The 15,002-nt window shown below is 37.0% G+C and overlaps 2 protein-coding genes across 2 annotated transcripts in view; one reads left to right on the forward strand and one right to left on the reverse strand.

Annotated features, from left to right (window-relative positions):
• LOC125862623 (potassium transporter 4-like) overlaps positions 1-15,002 on the forward strand; it is a 346,656-nt gene that overhangs the window by 44,262 nt on the left and 287,392 nt on the right. The window lies entirely within an intron of this gene.
• LOC125862636 (brefeldin A-inhibited guanine nucleotide-exchange protein 5) overlaps positions 1-15,002 on the reverse strand; it is a 41,485-nt gene that overhangs the window by 833 nt on the left and 25,650 nt on the right. Inside the window, exons 22-33 of the mRNA XM_049542754.1 lie at positions 14,564-14,803; positions 14,357-14,480; positions 14,100-14,248; positions 13,301-13,654; positions 8,129-8,295; positions 7,956-8,034; positions 7,775-7,874; positions 7,517-7,692; positions 6,657-6,776; positions 2,332-2,468; positions 1,875-2,220; positions 466-561 (exon numbers count right to left, since the gene is read on the reverse strand). Of these exons, the coding sequence (XP_049398711.1) occupies positions 466-561; positions 1,875-2,220; positions 2,332-2,468; positions 6,657-6,776; positions 7,517-7,692; positions 7,775-7,874; positions 7,956-8,034; positions 8,129-8,295; positions 13,301-13,654; positions 14,100-14,248; positions 14,357-14,480; positions 14,564-14,803 (2,088 nt within the window). The remainder of the gene's footprint in view (positions 1-465; positions 562-1,874; positions 2,221-2,331; positions 2,469-6,656; positions 6,777-7,516; positions 7,693-7,774; positions 7,875-7,955; positions 8,035-8,128; positions 8,296-13,300; positions 13,655-14,099; positions 14,249-14,356; positions 14,481-14,563; positions 14,804-15,002) is intronic.

A 15,002-nucleotide genomic window follows, 5' to 3' on the forward strand; every position in this document is an offset into this window, starting at 1 on the left:
AATGATCCAAAAAATTGATGCATTCAAAAAGGTAAAAACATATATTATATTTTCAGAAAATACCAAGTGGACAAACAAATTCACCTGGCAGGGTCTCTCACATCTTGGGCTGAGGTTGTCCAAGGGGAAGGGAAGAAAGACGGTAAATTCTATCAAATAGTCAAGTCCAGGGGAATAACTAAAACTACAAAAAGTTCAGGGGGATAACTAAGACTACAAACAGTTTCTGCCTGAAGATTTTCTTCGATATGAGTAGCTGATCTTTCCAATAAACTAAAACAGAAAGGGTCCCATTACTTGCGATGTGGAGAGTGATTTCACATGCAACTGGTACCCATTATCCACGATGATTATAGCCCCAACTAGTATGTTATTACCATTGCAAAAATACACTTCATACAAAGAGCTACTACTAAGAAATTGAATTACTTCTTTTGTATATTAACATTTTAGGGAAAAGATTACCTGGTCACAGCATATAAGTTTAGTAATCAAAGGATAGAACTCTCTAAGATGACTCCTGAATATTTGGCTGTTCATAGAGCACATACCCCTCAGCACCTGAAAGACAATTAAAATAAAAGAATGCATGAGAAAACCACCACTGCAATTCCTAAATCTCATAGAAATTACCAGAAAATGAATGTACAGAACTCAGAAACGTGACACAAACCCAATTCAAAGCGAAAAGTAACATCAATGCACCAGTACCTCCTGAGTTTATAGCAATAATGATGTGGTAGAGCAGGTGTTGGAGAGGGTCATAAGGAGAAGAAAATCAGATTGAAACAAGAAGTGAGAGTTTCAAGTAGCATACTGAAACTTCAGTATAATTTTGAATAGTAAGTCAGGAACAGGGTGATTCAACCAAAAGTGATCTCTGTCTTAACAATAGAACACTTTTCTGTCAGTGAAAAATGAGAAATTTGTCTAGAAAGAAACAAGAACCAAGAGAGATTGTGAGATTTCTAAGGCTAAAATATCTTAACATTAAAGGAAATGATGCTAACTGAGACTGATGGTCAATTGGGTATAACATAAGTAGTCATGAGCAAAGCATTCAGCTTTGGTATGAGAACCAGCATCTTCCAAGTTTGTGTTGATTGATGGACTCGATCCCCTAGCAACCATCACAGATTTGTACAGCATAAACTATACCTTGTTGGCTGAAAAATAATGCCAAATTTCTATATTGATCTTGACGCTAGCAGTGAAGCCATATGCTACAATCATAACACATGTTTTCTTGTTAAATAGTGTGACCTCCTCATCTAAAAGCTTAAACTATTAGTAGGAGACACTTTTTTTATTTAATATTTCTCAACATACCTCACATGAAAGCCAAAATCTTTTTTATTAAATCAAGTGTGAAGAAATGCTGTTGTTAATGGTGGCAGTAAGACTTTGAGCCTAAAACCTATATCTGAACTGATACCACGTTGAATTATGTGACCACCTCATCTAAAATTTAAAACTATTGTAAAGGAGACACTTCTATCTGTTCAATTATGTTTTAACAATATGTACCCTCTACAAGTTCCAAAAGGGCAAAAAAGAAGAGGCTTACTAGAAGTGAGCTACTAAAAAAATATTTTGATGATTAATTGAAAGAAGTTTTTTATAACCAAGAAATCCCCGAGGGTTAGTGGTGCACAGTTTGAAACTCAATGGATAATGAGCACACACCCTACCCCTCTCCACTAAAGTACCATGCTTTTGTCTGCGACAGGGTTCGAACCCGTGACATGCACCTAGCACACACATCACAGCTCTTACCACTAGACCAAAGCCTTGACGACACATTAGTTAGTTAAAAGCAGTAAAAAGACAATAAAGACAAAGCTAGAAACATCAACAAATCATGCACTCCCAACCTTAACAATGATTGGAGAACGCAATTCCAGAACTTGATGAACATCCATATTAGCACTCTCTGCTGTGCAGGACTGGAACTCAGAAGCCTCCCTCAGAACCTGTCCACAAAATGTCACCAGTTTCTCTTCTGCAATTTGTTGAAACTTATCTTCTTTAATTGATCCCTGCTCTTGAAGCATATCACTAGAAGCTGCATCATTATTCATAAAACTATTTCCACTCTGAGCAACGGTAGTTTCAGTTGATTCTTCCCTTACAGAATTGATCCCAGCTGTCGTCTTCTGTAATATATCAAGATAGATGGAAGTTCCTGCTAATTCCTGGCGGAGAAGATTAAATGGTGGCCTGTGCAACAACAAGGTAAATCAAACACAACATGGTAGCAATTTGAAAAATATAGGTTTAAAAGGAGGAGAAAAATGAATCTGTGGAAATAACATAGCAAATGATACCAACCTTTCAGCAGGTATTTGGCGCATCCGCACTCTGAGATTGGAATACGAATTATATGATGCAGCAAACTCTAACACAGAGAACAAGATGTCCATTATAGTTATCTTGTGTGTTGGTTTTAACTTGTTCCAGTATTTCTTCTGCATGTTTGAAGCACATCAAAAAGGAGAAATAGGAAGAGCAGAAAAATATTTACAAAGTTGCACTATAAAGTTTGTACGGTGGATAGAATGGCAAATGGAGCTGAGATCTTAAATACAGAGACTCGCTCCAAAAGAAACTATAGGCACGGACACACCACCAAGTTCAGGATGTAGTATATTCACAGTTTTCACATTATATATTACCAAGATCAGAGAAGGCTTACAATTGCTCTTCCTATTTTCGTGTTGTCAAAACTCTTGGGCAGTCACTCTGTTCAAAGCTCTTCAAAGTGAAATGCTTTTAAGTTTCTTGTTCCGTCCATTATTTTAATTACTACTAGCAGAAGACATATGTTGCTTTTAATTTGTAATAACAATATCAAATTTAATGATTTACCAGATTGTTTGAATGTAAAATGGCATATCCAAATCAGTTTACATACTTGATGAAATCGATGATACAATGTTGTCAGAAGATTAATCAAAGTCCAAACGAGTGATTAACAAACTATAACAATTTTCCACATCCAGACATCTAATCTCAATTTCACCCTAAAACTAAGGAATTGTACTTTCATCATTCCTAAGGGAAAAAAATAATCTGAAAACTAATCTAAGAAGAAAACCTTCACAATTCCATATACAATCAACTATTACAATAACAACAACATACCCACTGAAATCCCATTAAGTGGGGTGGGAGGGTAGAGTGTACGCAGACCTTACCACTACCTCGAAGAGGTAGAGAGGTTGTTTTCGAAAGACCCTCGGCTCAAGAGCATCGAACCCAAGTTAAAGAAGAATAAAATAATGAAGAAAGTATAACCGTTAATAAGAAAAGTAGGGTACAGTCTAAAAGAATGAAAGAAACAAACAAACAATAACAACAACAAAATAGTGTGGTCAAAAATACAATACACAAAATATGGCAAGAACTACAAAGGTACGACTAGTACTACATCATGCACTAACAAGCCTAACCCTACGCACAACAAGGCAACACTTCACCCCAACTAACCTTCTACCCTAATACGCGACCTCCACTTATTCCTATCTAGAGCCATGTCCTCGGCAATATGAAGTTGTGTCATGTCCAGTGTAATCACCTCTTCCCAATACTTCTTCGGCCTACCTCTTCCCCTATGAGTACCCCCTACAACCAGCCTCTCGCACTTCCTTACTGGGGCGTTAATCACCTCCTTTGCACATGCCCAAACCATCTCAGCCTAGCTTCCCTCATTTTGTTAGCCACAAAGGTCACTCCCACATTCTCCTGAATAACTTCAGTCCTAATATTGTCGCTCCTAGTATGCCACGCATCCATCTCAACATCCTCATCTCCGCAACATACATCTTCTGGACATGTGAGTTTTTGACTGGCCAACACTTCACCCCATACAACAAGGACAGTCTAACCACCATTCTATAAGACTTACCTTTACGTTTAGGTGGTACCTTCTTATCACAAAAGACTCCATAGGCAAGCATCCATTTCATCCATGTCGCCCCAATGCGATAAGTAACATCATCGTCGATGTCCATACTACCCTGGAGTAGGGACCCAAGATACTTAAAAACTTTCTCTCTTGGGATAGCCTGTGTGGCAAGCATCACTTCCACATCTGCTTCATCCAACTCAACACTGAATTTGCACTTTAAATAATCTGTTTTGGTCCTGCTCAGCCTGAACCCTTTGGACTCCAGAGTCTTGTCTCCAAACCACCAACCTAGCATTAACTCAGTCTGGTGTCTCATCAATCAATACTATGTCATCCGCAAATAACATACACCAAGGAACCTCCTCCTGAATAGACTGTGTCAACTTATCCATCACTAAGGCAAATAGGAAAGGGCTGAGAACTGATCCCTAATGTTGTCCCATCTCAATTAGGAAGTACTCCGAGTTTCCTCCTACCGTTCTAACCTAAGTCTTTGCTCCATCATACATGTTTGTTATCTCCCTAATATACACCATCAGAACACCTTAGCATCCAAATACCTCAAGAGAACATCTTTCGAGACTTTGTTATAGGCCTTTTCAAGATCAATGAACACCATAAAAAGGTCCCTCTTCCTTTCCCTATACTTCTCCACCATTCTCCGCACAAGGTAAATGGCTTCAGTAGTCGAACACCCCAGCATGAATCCAAATTGATTCTTCGAAACCTTCATAGCGTGGCTTAGCAATTTGATACCCCTATAATTGTTACAATTTTGGATATCACCCTTGTTCTTGTACAATAGAACCATAGTAGTCCACCTCCATTCAGTCAACTATTGCCATGTAAAATTGGGTAATACTCCGTGCGTGCAAGCTAGCCCAAACACCATGGTTATTCACATAAAGAAATGGGGTAATACTCTAACAACATTATAGGGTAAATCCCCAAAATAATACATGACGGAAATATAGCTATCCATAGGCGTTTGGTTATTTCTGATGAAAAAAAGGAATAAGTTTTATTTCATGAATTATAAATTTATAGGTGCATGCAACTTTTTGTTAACTTTTAGCATATTTTGAAGATTCTGCACAAATGCCCACACCCATTTAATACGGACACTTCAAGCCAAGTGAAGGAACCATGCTAGTTAGTAATGTATCATTTCCATTTAGGTATTGCCGTTTTTCAGACTTAAAGATCAGTTCAATTCAGAGATGACTTATGACTTATTCTCTGATTTCTTCAATAGTTTCCAATTGCACACAACCCTCTTGTGGTGTTACATATTGGATAAAAAATAAAAATCATTTTTATCACATTTACTCGGGAAAAATTAGAAAACAATGTCATTATTTATTTTTTTATGACAAGGGAAACCCGCAGCCGCTACCCTTTGGGTGCGCACAGGGTAAAACCCCCGCTCCTATGCAATAGCTCGCAAACAGTGTCATTATTCTTCAACAGAATTTTTCCATCCCTGTGCTTTATTGACTTCCCCAGTAAAATTTGAAAATTTTATCCTTAGCTATTCACAAGCGGTCAGATTTCCATCCAAAAAAAAAGTAAAACAGCAAATCAACATATATGTGCTCATAAAAATACCTAAAACAGCTAACTGTTACAAATGAGGTCCTTTTATATATTGAGGGTCACTTTGAATATAGAAGCTACAATTTTGAATCATGTAAGGCCCCTTTGTCATCTATAAGGCCATCATATGGAAATGACACTTACGAGTCGTTTGGTATAGTATATTAGAAGAAATAATGCATGCATTAGTTTTGTATATTAATAGCACCTTGTTTGGTACACTTTTGCAGCCTATGAAAATCCATGGTATTATAATGCAAGGGACTTTAAAGCATGCATTAGCATGGTTAAAGACCCAATTGCCCCTCAAAAATTTTTCTATATTTTTTCCACATATTTGTGGAAGGTATCTTTGTAATAAATTATTTTAAAAAAAATATTATGCAACAACGTACCCAGTGAAATCTCACAAGTGGGGTCTAGTGTGGGTAGAATGTACGCAGACCTTACACTACCTCGTGGAGGTAGAGAGGTTGTTTCCGAAAGAACCTCGGTTCAAATGCAACAATCCCAGATACAAAGTAGAAAATATAGCAAGTCACAAGAATATAGTGCAAACCGGAATGGAGCAACAATCAACAACAAAAAAGTACAATAATCGAAATACAATGAACAACTTACTAGGATAAATTATTGAAAACAATAATAAATTTATGAAGAATATCAAAACAAGAACTACATTAACACAACCAGTGCAATGGCAAAGACCAACTACCCAAAGCAAGACAACACTACACTACCTACTAATCATCTACCCTAATGCGTGTCCTCCACACCCTCCTGTCTAAGGTCATGTCCACAATAAGTTGAAGTTGCGTCAAATCTTTTTTTAAATTATGCAATGCATGCTATTTTTTAATACACCAAACCAAACTAATACAAGCATTACTAATACACTCTATTTAGCATTATTCTTATACACCCTACCAAACGACCCCTTAAAGTTCTCTGAGACATATAACTGTTGATAGGGGAAAAAATAATAGTAGCAGAGACTGGTAAAAAGTAGGATCCTTTACCACATTATTGTCAACTAACCATCAAAACATAGGCCTTATCAATACCAGAAGCTATTGCAACAGCTCCAATGATTTCTTTGGAGCATTGGATAGAGAAATTTAGCACTGCAGTTGAAAAGGACGAGCAATACCTGAATGCTATCAATTGCACTGAGAAGTAACAACTGTGTGATGCATTTGCTCCTAATAGTAGCCAACATTGAACTTTCATCCTCGTCTTTTGCTTCAGGCTCCGCATCATCAGCTAATAACTATACATTAGATAGAAGAGCAAACAAAAGAAACAGATCAAAATAATATAAAACGACACTCAGTGGAAGTACTAAAATAGGTAAAGCAACCAGTTAATATTGCAGCTCAATAACAAATGCAACAAAGATATTCACCCATTACTTTCTTAAAACATCGATGATACAAGAAAGAATATCAACAAGACATCCATTATTGGAAGTATTCTCTTTAGATATTGTGAGAAAAGAAAAAAAAATCACCTTTTGCTGGATAGTTTTTGAAACATTAGCATCATCCTCTTTTAGGTAAGGACATCACTATAACATGCACTCTTAAGGATTCTCTGTTTCAAATGAATATCATAGTTTGACTAGAAAAAGAATTTTGATTAACGCAGTAAATGGACACCAGCTCTTTTATATTATAAGAGTATATTAGTGAATAAATGATGACTAATTTGCCAACTTACACAAAAATGAATAATTAATTATCAGATAATACGTCATCTTGGTATAGCATGTGAGCTTCGCATTTAACAGAGATATATTCACATGTGAATTAACATAGCAACCAACCAAAAAATGAATTATGTACCTAATACGTTCTTTAATTTATAAGAGAAGGATTTTTTATTTGAGAATTCTATGAAATTGTAGGCGACAGCGTTCCCCAATTTCTGGCAAATACATTTTTTTTCCGGGACATTTCAAACTTACATACAACAGTTAGGACAGCACATCAACCAAAAATCCTGCAATACCTTTGACGGTGAAGTTGGTAAAATATCAGAAGCCTGAATCTTTGGTTTAGAGGTGAAACTTCTGATGAAGCGGTTGTCCATCATATTTCCCATAATTTTCTGACCTATTGTTTGACTACGGTCAAGACCTTCTAGAACTGTAGGTTTCTCAGATCTCCCAGATGGTGAGGGCATACCTACAAAGATTGTTTTCTTTAATTGTTTGCAAGCAATACTCAATAGAAAAGAACAAAATGATTGAATTTCCTCAGCAACAACCTCCAGTTTCCTCCAAATCAGCATGACGCTCTGATCCATGAGTATCGTCCAGCACGTCTGATGAATGGCCACCACCATTTCCATTTTCAGTAACATTATGCTGATTATATCCAACACAACTCAAAATTAGCAAAAATTCAAAATTCAATATCAGCAAATGATCTCAATTCTTATTTCTTACCAGTGCGGTGTGATGCTTTGAGTTCTCAAAACCCAAATCATTCAGAAGCTCAAGGGGTTGTGTAGCATATGAAGCATTTCTGAGACACAAAATAGATCAACTATATCATGAGAATAAAATAGTCTACCAGAAAGAACGAAAGAACAGACAACTTAATAAAATTAGAATTGCACCTTATGCTTTCCAGCAAGGTATCCCAATCACTGTTACTAAATTGGTGTCCACCAACTTCAATAAGATGGACCAATGCACCGAGAGAGATTGCAACTACAGACTGATCAGATTTTTGGGCACAATCTAAAAGCAAACCCAGCAGTGGGGGGAGCATGAAACACACATTCTACAACCAAAATGCTCATGAATTAGAAATTTTCAAAACTTCAGAAAATAGAGATTGCAATACTTTTTAAAGAAAATCACATGATCAATTCCACAATTCCTCCTCAAGAAACAACAAGGGCATGACAATCTGGTGCCAGATATAAAACATAATCTGCTGCAGTAGGTTTCTCGTAAATAAAATTGTTAGTTACAAATTTACAATCTTATAAATCCTAATAAAACCACAGATTAATATAAAAATTACAGATGACCTGCATACACAATACACATAGTGATAGTGGTACACCTTCTAGGTAAGACTCCAAAACATTGCCATGGAAGGACTGAATACTATGTTCAAAACAGCTGATTTGTATGGATGGATAAAGGGTTTTGATGTAGCTAGGGCTGGGAGTGATAGCCTAGTGGTGACTCATTTGCAATATGCTGATGATACCCTCATATTTTGTGATGCTGATAGAAACCAATTGAGACATCATATATCATATATATATATATATATATAAGAGAACCTTAGGCCTGCCTACGTGGCGCCACCAAAAACAAGAATTCCCTTTTAATTTATTTATTTACAAAAATAGCCTTCCCCTTTCATGAAGAGTTGCGACTTTAACGAAGAGTTGCGACTTTAATGAAGAATTGCGACTTTTATGAAAAGTTGTGACTTTAATGAAGAGTTGCAACTTTTATGAAAGGTTGTGACTTTTATGAAAGGTTATGACCTTTCCGGTAAGGCACAACTAACATTTGTTCACACTACCCTTTGTTGTCTATAAATAGAGGGAATTCCTCTCATTTTAAAACAACGAAAATTCTGAACCTCTTCTTCTTCTTCACAATTAAATATAAATATTTATGAACTTTGTTCCTGTTGAGTGGCTCACTGACACCATTGCTTATGTTACAGATCCTGGTATGTATTTTTACAGTCATTAATTTATGCTTATGTTTTTTGAGAATGAAAAAAAAAAAAACATAATTTATGCTTATGTTATTAAGGATAAATGATAAGATGTAATAATTTTAATTTTCCTTTACATTATTAATGTTTGTTGCTATGTAATCTTGTATGTAAGATAATATAGTGTTTTAGTTTTAATGACGGATAGGTTTTAAGTATTATTTTATAAATTTCGTGATGTTAAATTCCCGCGCGAAGCGCGGGTCATTTTACTAGTCTCAGAATAATCCTAGTGCTCTTTGAAGGCATCTCAGGCCTTCACATAAATTGGGGTAAGAGCTTTCTTTACCCCATTAATGGTGTGCCCCAGATGAATCTGTTGGCATCTATTCTAGGAGGAGAGGTAGGGTCTTTGCCAACCCTTTATCTGAGAATGCCTTTGGGGGCCAATTCAAAGTCTATTGAGATTTGGGATACTGTTATTGAGAAATGTGAAAAGAAATTAGCAAGATGGAAGACCCAATACTTGTCAAGAGGGTAGACTGACTTTGATCAACTCAGTCCTTGATGCACTTCCAACATACATGATGTCCTTGTTTCCCATTCCAGCAGGGGTCATCAAGAGGTTGGATAGAATTAGGAGGAACTTTTTATGGCATGGTGACAAAGAGAAGGCTACCATTTGGTCAAGTGGAACTCAGTCATTTGTGCAAAAAAATGGGGTGGTTTGGGTATCAAGACCCTAGAAATCCAAAGTAAAGCTCTAATGATGAAGTGGTTGTGGAAGTTCACCAAAGAAAACCACTTATTGTGGGGAAGAGTGATTAAAGCCAAATATGTACAAGAGGATAGCTGGATGACCAAGGAAGTCAATACTCCATATGGGGTCAGCCTATGGAGGTCTATCAGATCCCTCTAGAGTGAGTTGAAAACTCAATCAAGAATCAAAGTGGTAAATGGAAACAAAACCAGATTTTGGAAGGATAATTGGCACGAGGTTGGTATCATGGAACTGGTCTTTCTGGATATCTTCAACCTAGTCCTTCACCAACAGAAAACTATAGCTGAAATGTGGACATCTGACGGGTGGAGCTTGAATTTTAGAAGACATTTTAATGATTGGGAGGTTCAAAGAGTGGCTGATTTCCTCAGCAAACTTGATCAATTTCCTGGGGTTCAAGCTGGTGAAGATCATTTATAGTGGCAGGACAACTCCAAAGGCATTTTTAAGGTCAATGTTGCATATAAAATTATGAACCAGTCCAACCACCAGATAGCAAACTGGCCATGGAAGCAGATTTGGAGGATAACAGTTCCCCACAAGGTATCAATTTTTGTATGGTTACTAGCAAAGGAGGCCACTTTAACAGTGGACAACTTGATGAGCAGAGGTATGACACTGTGCTCAAGATGCTTCCTATGTAAAGAAACAGCTGAGACAGTCAACCATCTATTTCTGCATTGTACATTCACAGCTCATTTGTGGAGAATCATCCTAAACCTTAAGGGTATAGCATGGACAATGTCAGGCAAGATAACAGAGGCTCTTAGCAGCTGGGAGGGAACATGTTCACATGCTAAGGATAGGAGTAGATGGAGAATTGTCTCAGCTTGTATCTGGTGGACAATTTGGAAGGAGAGGAATTCCAGATGTTTTGAGAGCTTAAAGAATGATGTGCAGAAGATCAAGTTGAACTTCATCTTACTGCTATGTTTTTGGTGTAATCAAATTTACTCTAATGATACTGTGTCTATCATAGATGTTCTAGATTCTTTATAGCTAGAGAGGAAAGACACTAGAGCTCTATTGTAAATATGGTTTCCGTACTAGGGTAAGTACTGTTTTGATCCTTGATATGATACAAAGTTACTGATTTAAAAAAAAAAAAAAAGACTCCAAAACAAATTTCACTATTCGGAATGAACTGCATAACAGAGGATTTGTATGCACGATACATGTAACGCTGTACTTCAACACGAGACTCCTTATCAAATTCCATTATTGGGTATGAACAGCAAAATATAGCAGAATCAGGGGGCAACATTTGTGAGTTCCACTTCAGAAGTTCAACAAACTGGTGTTTTAGGTGACATAACATACATAACACAAGTGGACCATGAGCTCAAAGTGATCTAGGACTTGGCCTCATTCTTCAGCCCAGGACTGTTGCTCTTGCAATCATCAAGCATGGACCAACACCACAACACCAGGCTTCTGCTGAAGTTATCTTTCTCATCAGGTTCTACGCAGAGATTAAAATTTCTAAATTTTGAATATGAGTTGTGTGCTATAGGGAGTTACCAAAAGCAGTAGATAGAGAAGCCTTCGAATACTATAAGAGGGAGCTTGAGTATGAATAAAGGAGTTTAAAATTCGGTTAGTATTAGAAAATCTTACTTACTCCCTCTGTCCCATTTTATGTGACACCCTTGCCTTTTTAGTCCGTCCCAAAAAGAATGTCACCTTACTATAATTAGAAACAATTTAACTTTAAAATTCCCCTTTCACCCTTAATGAAATGATTTACAACCACACAAATATCTAAGCATTGTTTTAGACCACAAGTTTACAAAGTCTTCCTTTTTATTGTTAAACACCGTGCCAAGTCAAATGGTGCCACATAAAATGGGACAGAGGGCGTATCAGAAAAGACGGATATTGCAGTGGCATGAGTGGGAAAAGATAATCCTTTGATTCAAAATTAACAATTTTGTCTATTTTTTGGGTTGTCCAAAATTTTGCCCACTTACCCAAAAATAAGTACCCTACTTTCCACTTATACCTAGATACATCAACTTAATATGGCCCACATCCCTCCCCTGCTTTAAACAGAGAACAAGTGAGAAAAGAGAGCATCTCTCTTTTCATGAAATAATCAGCAATAAGATTACAGCACCAGAAGCGGAAAGAACTTGAGTGTGATATTTATCTATGATGGGCCTCACACAAAAGCTAGAACTTGCTTTTACCTGATCTATTAACATTCAGTGCCAAATCCAAAGAAACATGTCTAATTGGCTGAGAGGTGCAATACCTATGGACACGTGAAGTTTAGCAAATATAATGACCATAAGTGTTATCACAAACTGTAGATTAAGTCTTGAGAAGTTAGTATCAAGATAGAAAACTTGATTTTGATAAAAATCAAATGATTCTTTCTAAACCGTAAAAACCAATAGTTACAGCTCCATGACACTTTATACCTTCATCAACAAAAGAGAAAAGTTAAACCTTCTTATTCAAATTCGTCTTCAACAATTTTCCTAACACTTTGCCAAAGCAATCCATGATATTCTACTATTTGGATGGAAGGGAATTGTAGCAGATGTATAAAATTACTTTAAGTTGTTTCCTTTCATCAGAAACCTAAGAATCTACAACCAACACTTCAACAGTAAGTGAAATGGCTTAAAAAACAACATTTTCCCAGGTGAGGGGCGTAAAAAGGATGAGTATCAAGTAATCTATGTTTGCACGAGTGGAGGTCCACCAGATGGGTACAACGTACATTGATTGACACATTAGCTTAGTTTATTAGACCAATTGGCACACTGGTTTAGCCTAGTGCAGTTCCAAATGTAACTACCCCCGATGCTGGTGACTCAGGCAACAAGCTTATCAAGCAATTCAGATAATTGATTACACCATAAAGCAAACATCCAAATTGGAGAATACTGGACAAAGAATATGATGCAAGTGCATGGTTATAATAGTCAAATAATTGATTACAAAGTACTTTGATTCACACACTAGCTTGGTTTTTAAGAGCAATGGGCACACTGGTTTAGCCTAGTACAGTTGCCAAAGCATACAGGGAAGTAATGAAACTACACAGACAGAACAGGGGAAACACCCCCACATAGTAAGATCTGGGGAGATGAGAAACAAGTCAGAAGATCACACTAAAAGCACGCCCATACTATCACACATATGCAAGTCATTAGGCAAATAATTACTCTACAGAAGGTCGGGAATTGGACATAAACTCATCATTTTTTTAATTATTTGAACTTAAAACAGATTGTATGGATCAAATAAGGAAAATCTAGCTTTCAGAAGTAGCAGCTAATTAACACATTCCTTATCAACCACTTCTCATACCTTGTAAAAAGTGTTGAACAGGTTGCACAGCAATTGGAGTGAATGAATGCTACTTTCACGTGGCCATTCATCAGTAGAACTCAGGTTCTCTTTTCCAGCATGTCTGACATGATCAAAAATCGGAAATAGAACGCGGTGAAAAATGTTCTCCCAAAATGTGGATGAAAATTTGCCACCTCGCTCGTTCAGCAAATCGAAAAGAACCTCAAGTGCACAGTTTCTAACCTCTGGTCTAGGATCAGAGGTCAGATCAGAGAGACCAGCCAGCATTGGGAACCAAAAATGCTCTGTGACATCACAAGTCTCATCTTCAGTAGTGTCAACTGGCTTCAGAGCACCACCAGGTATAAGACCCTGAAATTCATTTTACACTGAATAGATCAGCAAAATCTTATGCAATTCCTTTAGGGGATAACAGAGCCTTAACTATGTAACTGAACGCCAGATAGCCAACATGAGGATGGTAATCGGAAGTAAGAGAAGATCTCTACATATGACACCTGAAAATAGTCACCTAAATATCGCATATATCCCATTTGTCAGAGTTAGATATACCTTGTTTATATAAAATTGCTAGATTATCTGGGGCATTCCATTATAGTGATTCTTACAAAGTTTTCAAATTTAAGGTTAATTTACACATTTGCTTGGGTCCCCCCGCCCCTCCTACTTGGAAAATCAACTGTCATAAACCATACATGGCATACTAGGAATACTAATTGAAAATAAAATAATGAATGAAAATGGAATTGACAAGGAGGGGAGGCCTCCTCAACTAAGTGAGACCCAACCAACAAACCTCTGCAAGACGATCCTCGCATATACGAAGTAGTGCAATTGCCTTCAAGCTGATTCTGTGGGAGGTCTTGTTATTAGCAAATCTGATTAAGCAATTGACACAGTCCATGAAGCAATCACCAACTACTTGATCAAAGTGCTCCAATATAACTACAACATTATTTCAACATTAATACTATAACTAAGCCTTCTGCAATGGAATCTGAAAAGTGAGAAACATGCAGAAGCAATTTTTAAAATGAAAAAAGCTCTCCATACCCTGCTCAACATTCTCAAAAGCACTCTCAACAATCGACTCTAGTTCATCATCTGCGGCAGCTGTGAATATCATGAACACACTTCGCCAACCAGACTTAATACTTCCCACCTTGGACTTTATCATCTGCTACCATGCAGGAATCAGTATATTTCCCCCACAAAAAAAGAAAAAAAGCAACTCAAGAAAAAGATAAGACGCATACGTACTTGGACAATGCAATCCACAATAAGTCTCCTTACAGTTTCACTTCGACTGCTTCGCATAAGAACGACAAATGGTTTTAAGATATCATTCTGGAAGGTAAAATTGGCAAGTTCAGCACGCTCCAAATACTTCATACCAAGTTGCCGAAGAGAATCTATGGCATACATAGCAACTTTCTCTTCAGGATGGCTCCCAGCAAAAATAAAATGAGTAGCCAGAACAGACCATATTCTTGCCCAAACCTGGAATGTCATTTCAGACAAACATCTTAGGGAAATGCAAGGTGGTTATCATCAATAAATTAATTCACTGCCACTAACAAAATTATGCACCACCTCATACTAGTTATCGATGCTAAGCTGATTCCTATTGTACCACAAGAGATGCAGCTCCATAGCCAAATGAAGTTCAACGAATTAGTAATTCTAGTCATCCAATTAG

The sequence above is a fragment of the Solanum stenotomum genome, chromosome 4 (genome assembly GCF_019186545.1).
Source record: "Solanum stenotomum isolate F172 chromosome 4, ASM1918654v1, whole genome shotgun sequence".
NCBI classification, from domain to species: domain Eukaryota; kingdom Viridiplantae; phylum Streptophyta; class Magnoliopsida; order Solanales; family Solanaceae; genus Solanum; species Solanum stenotomum.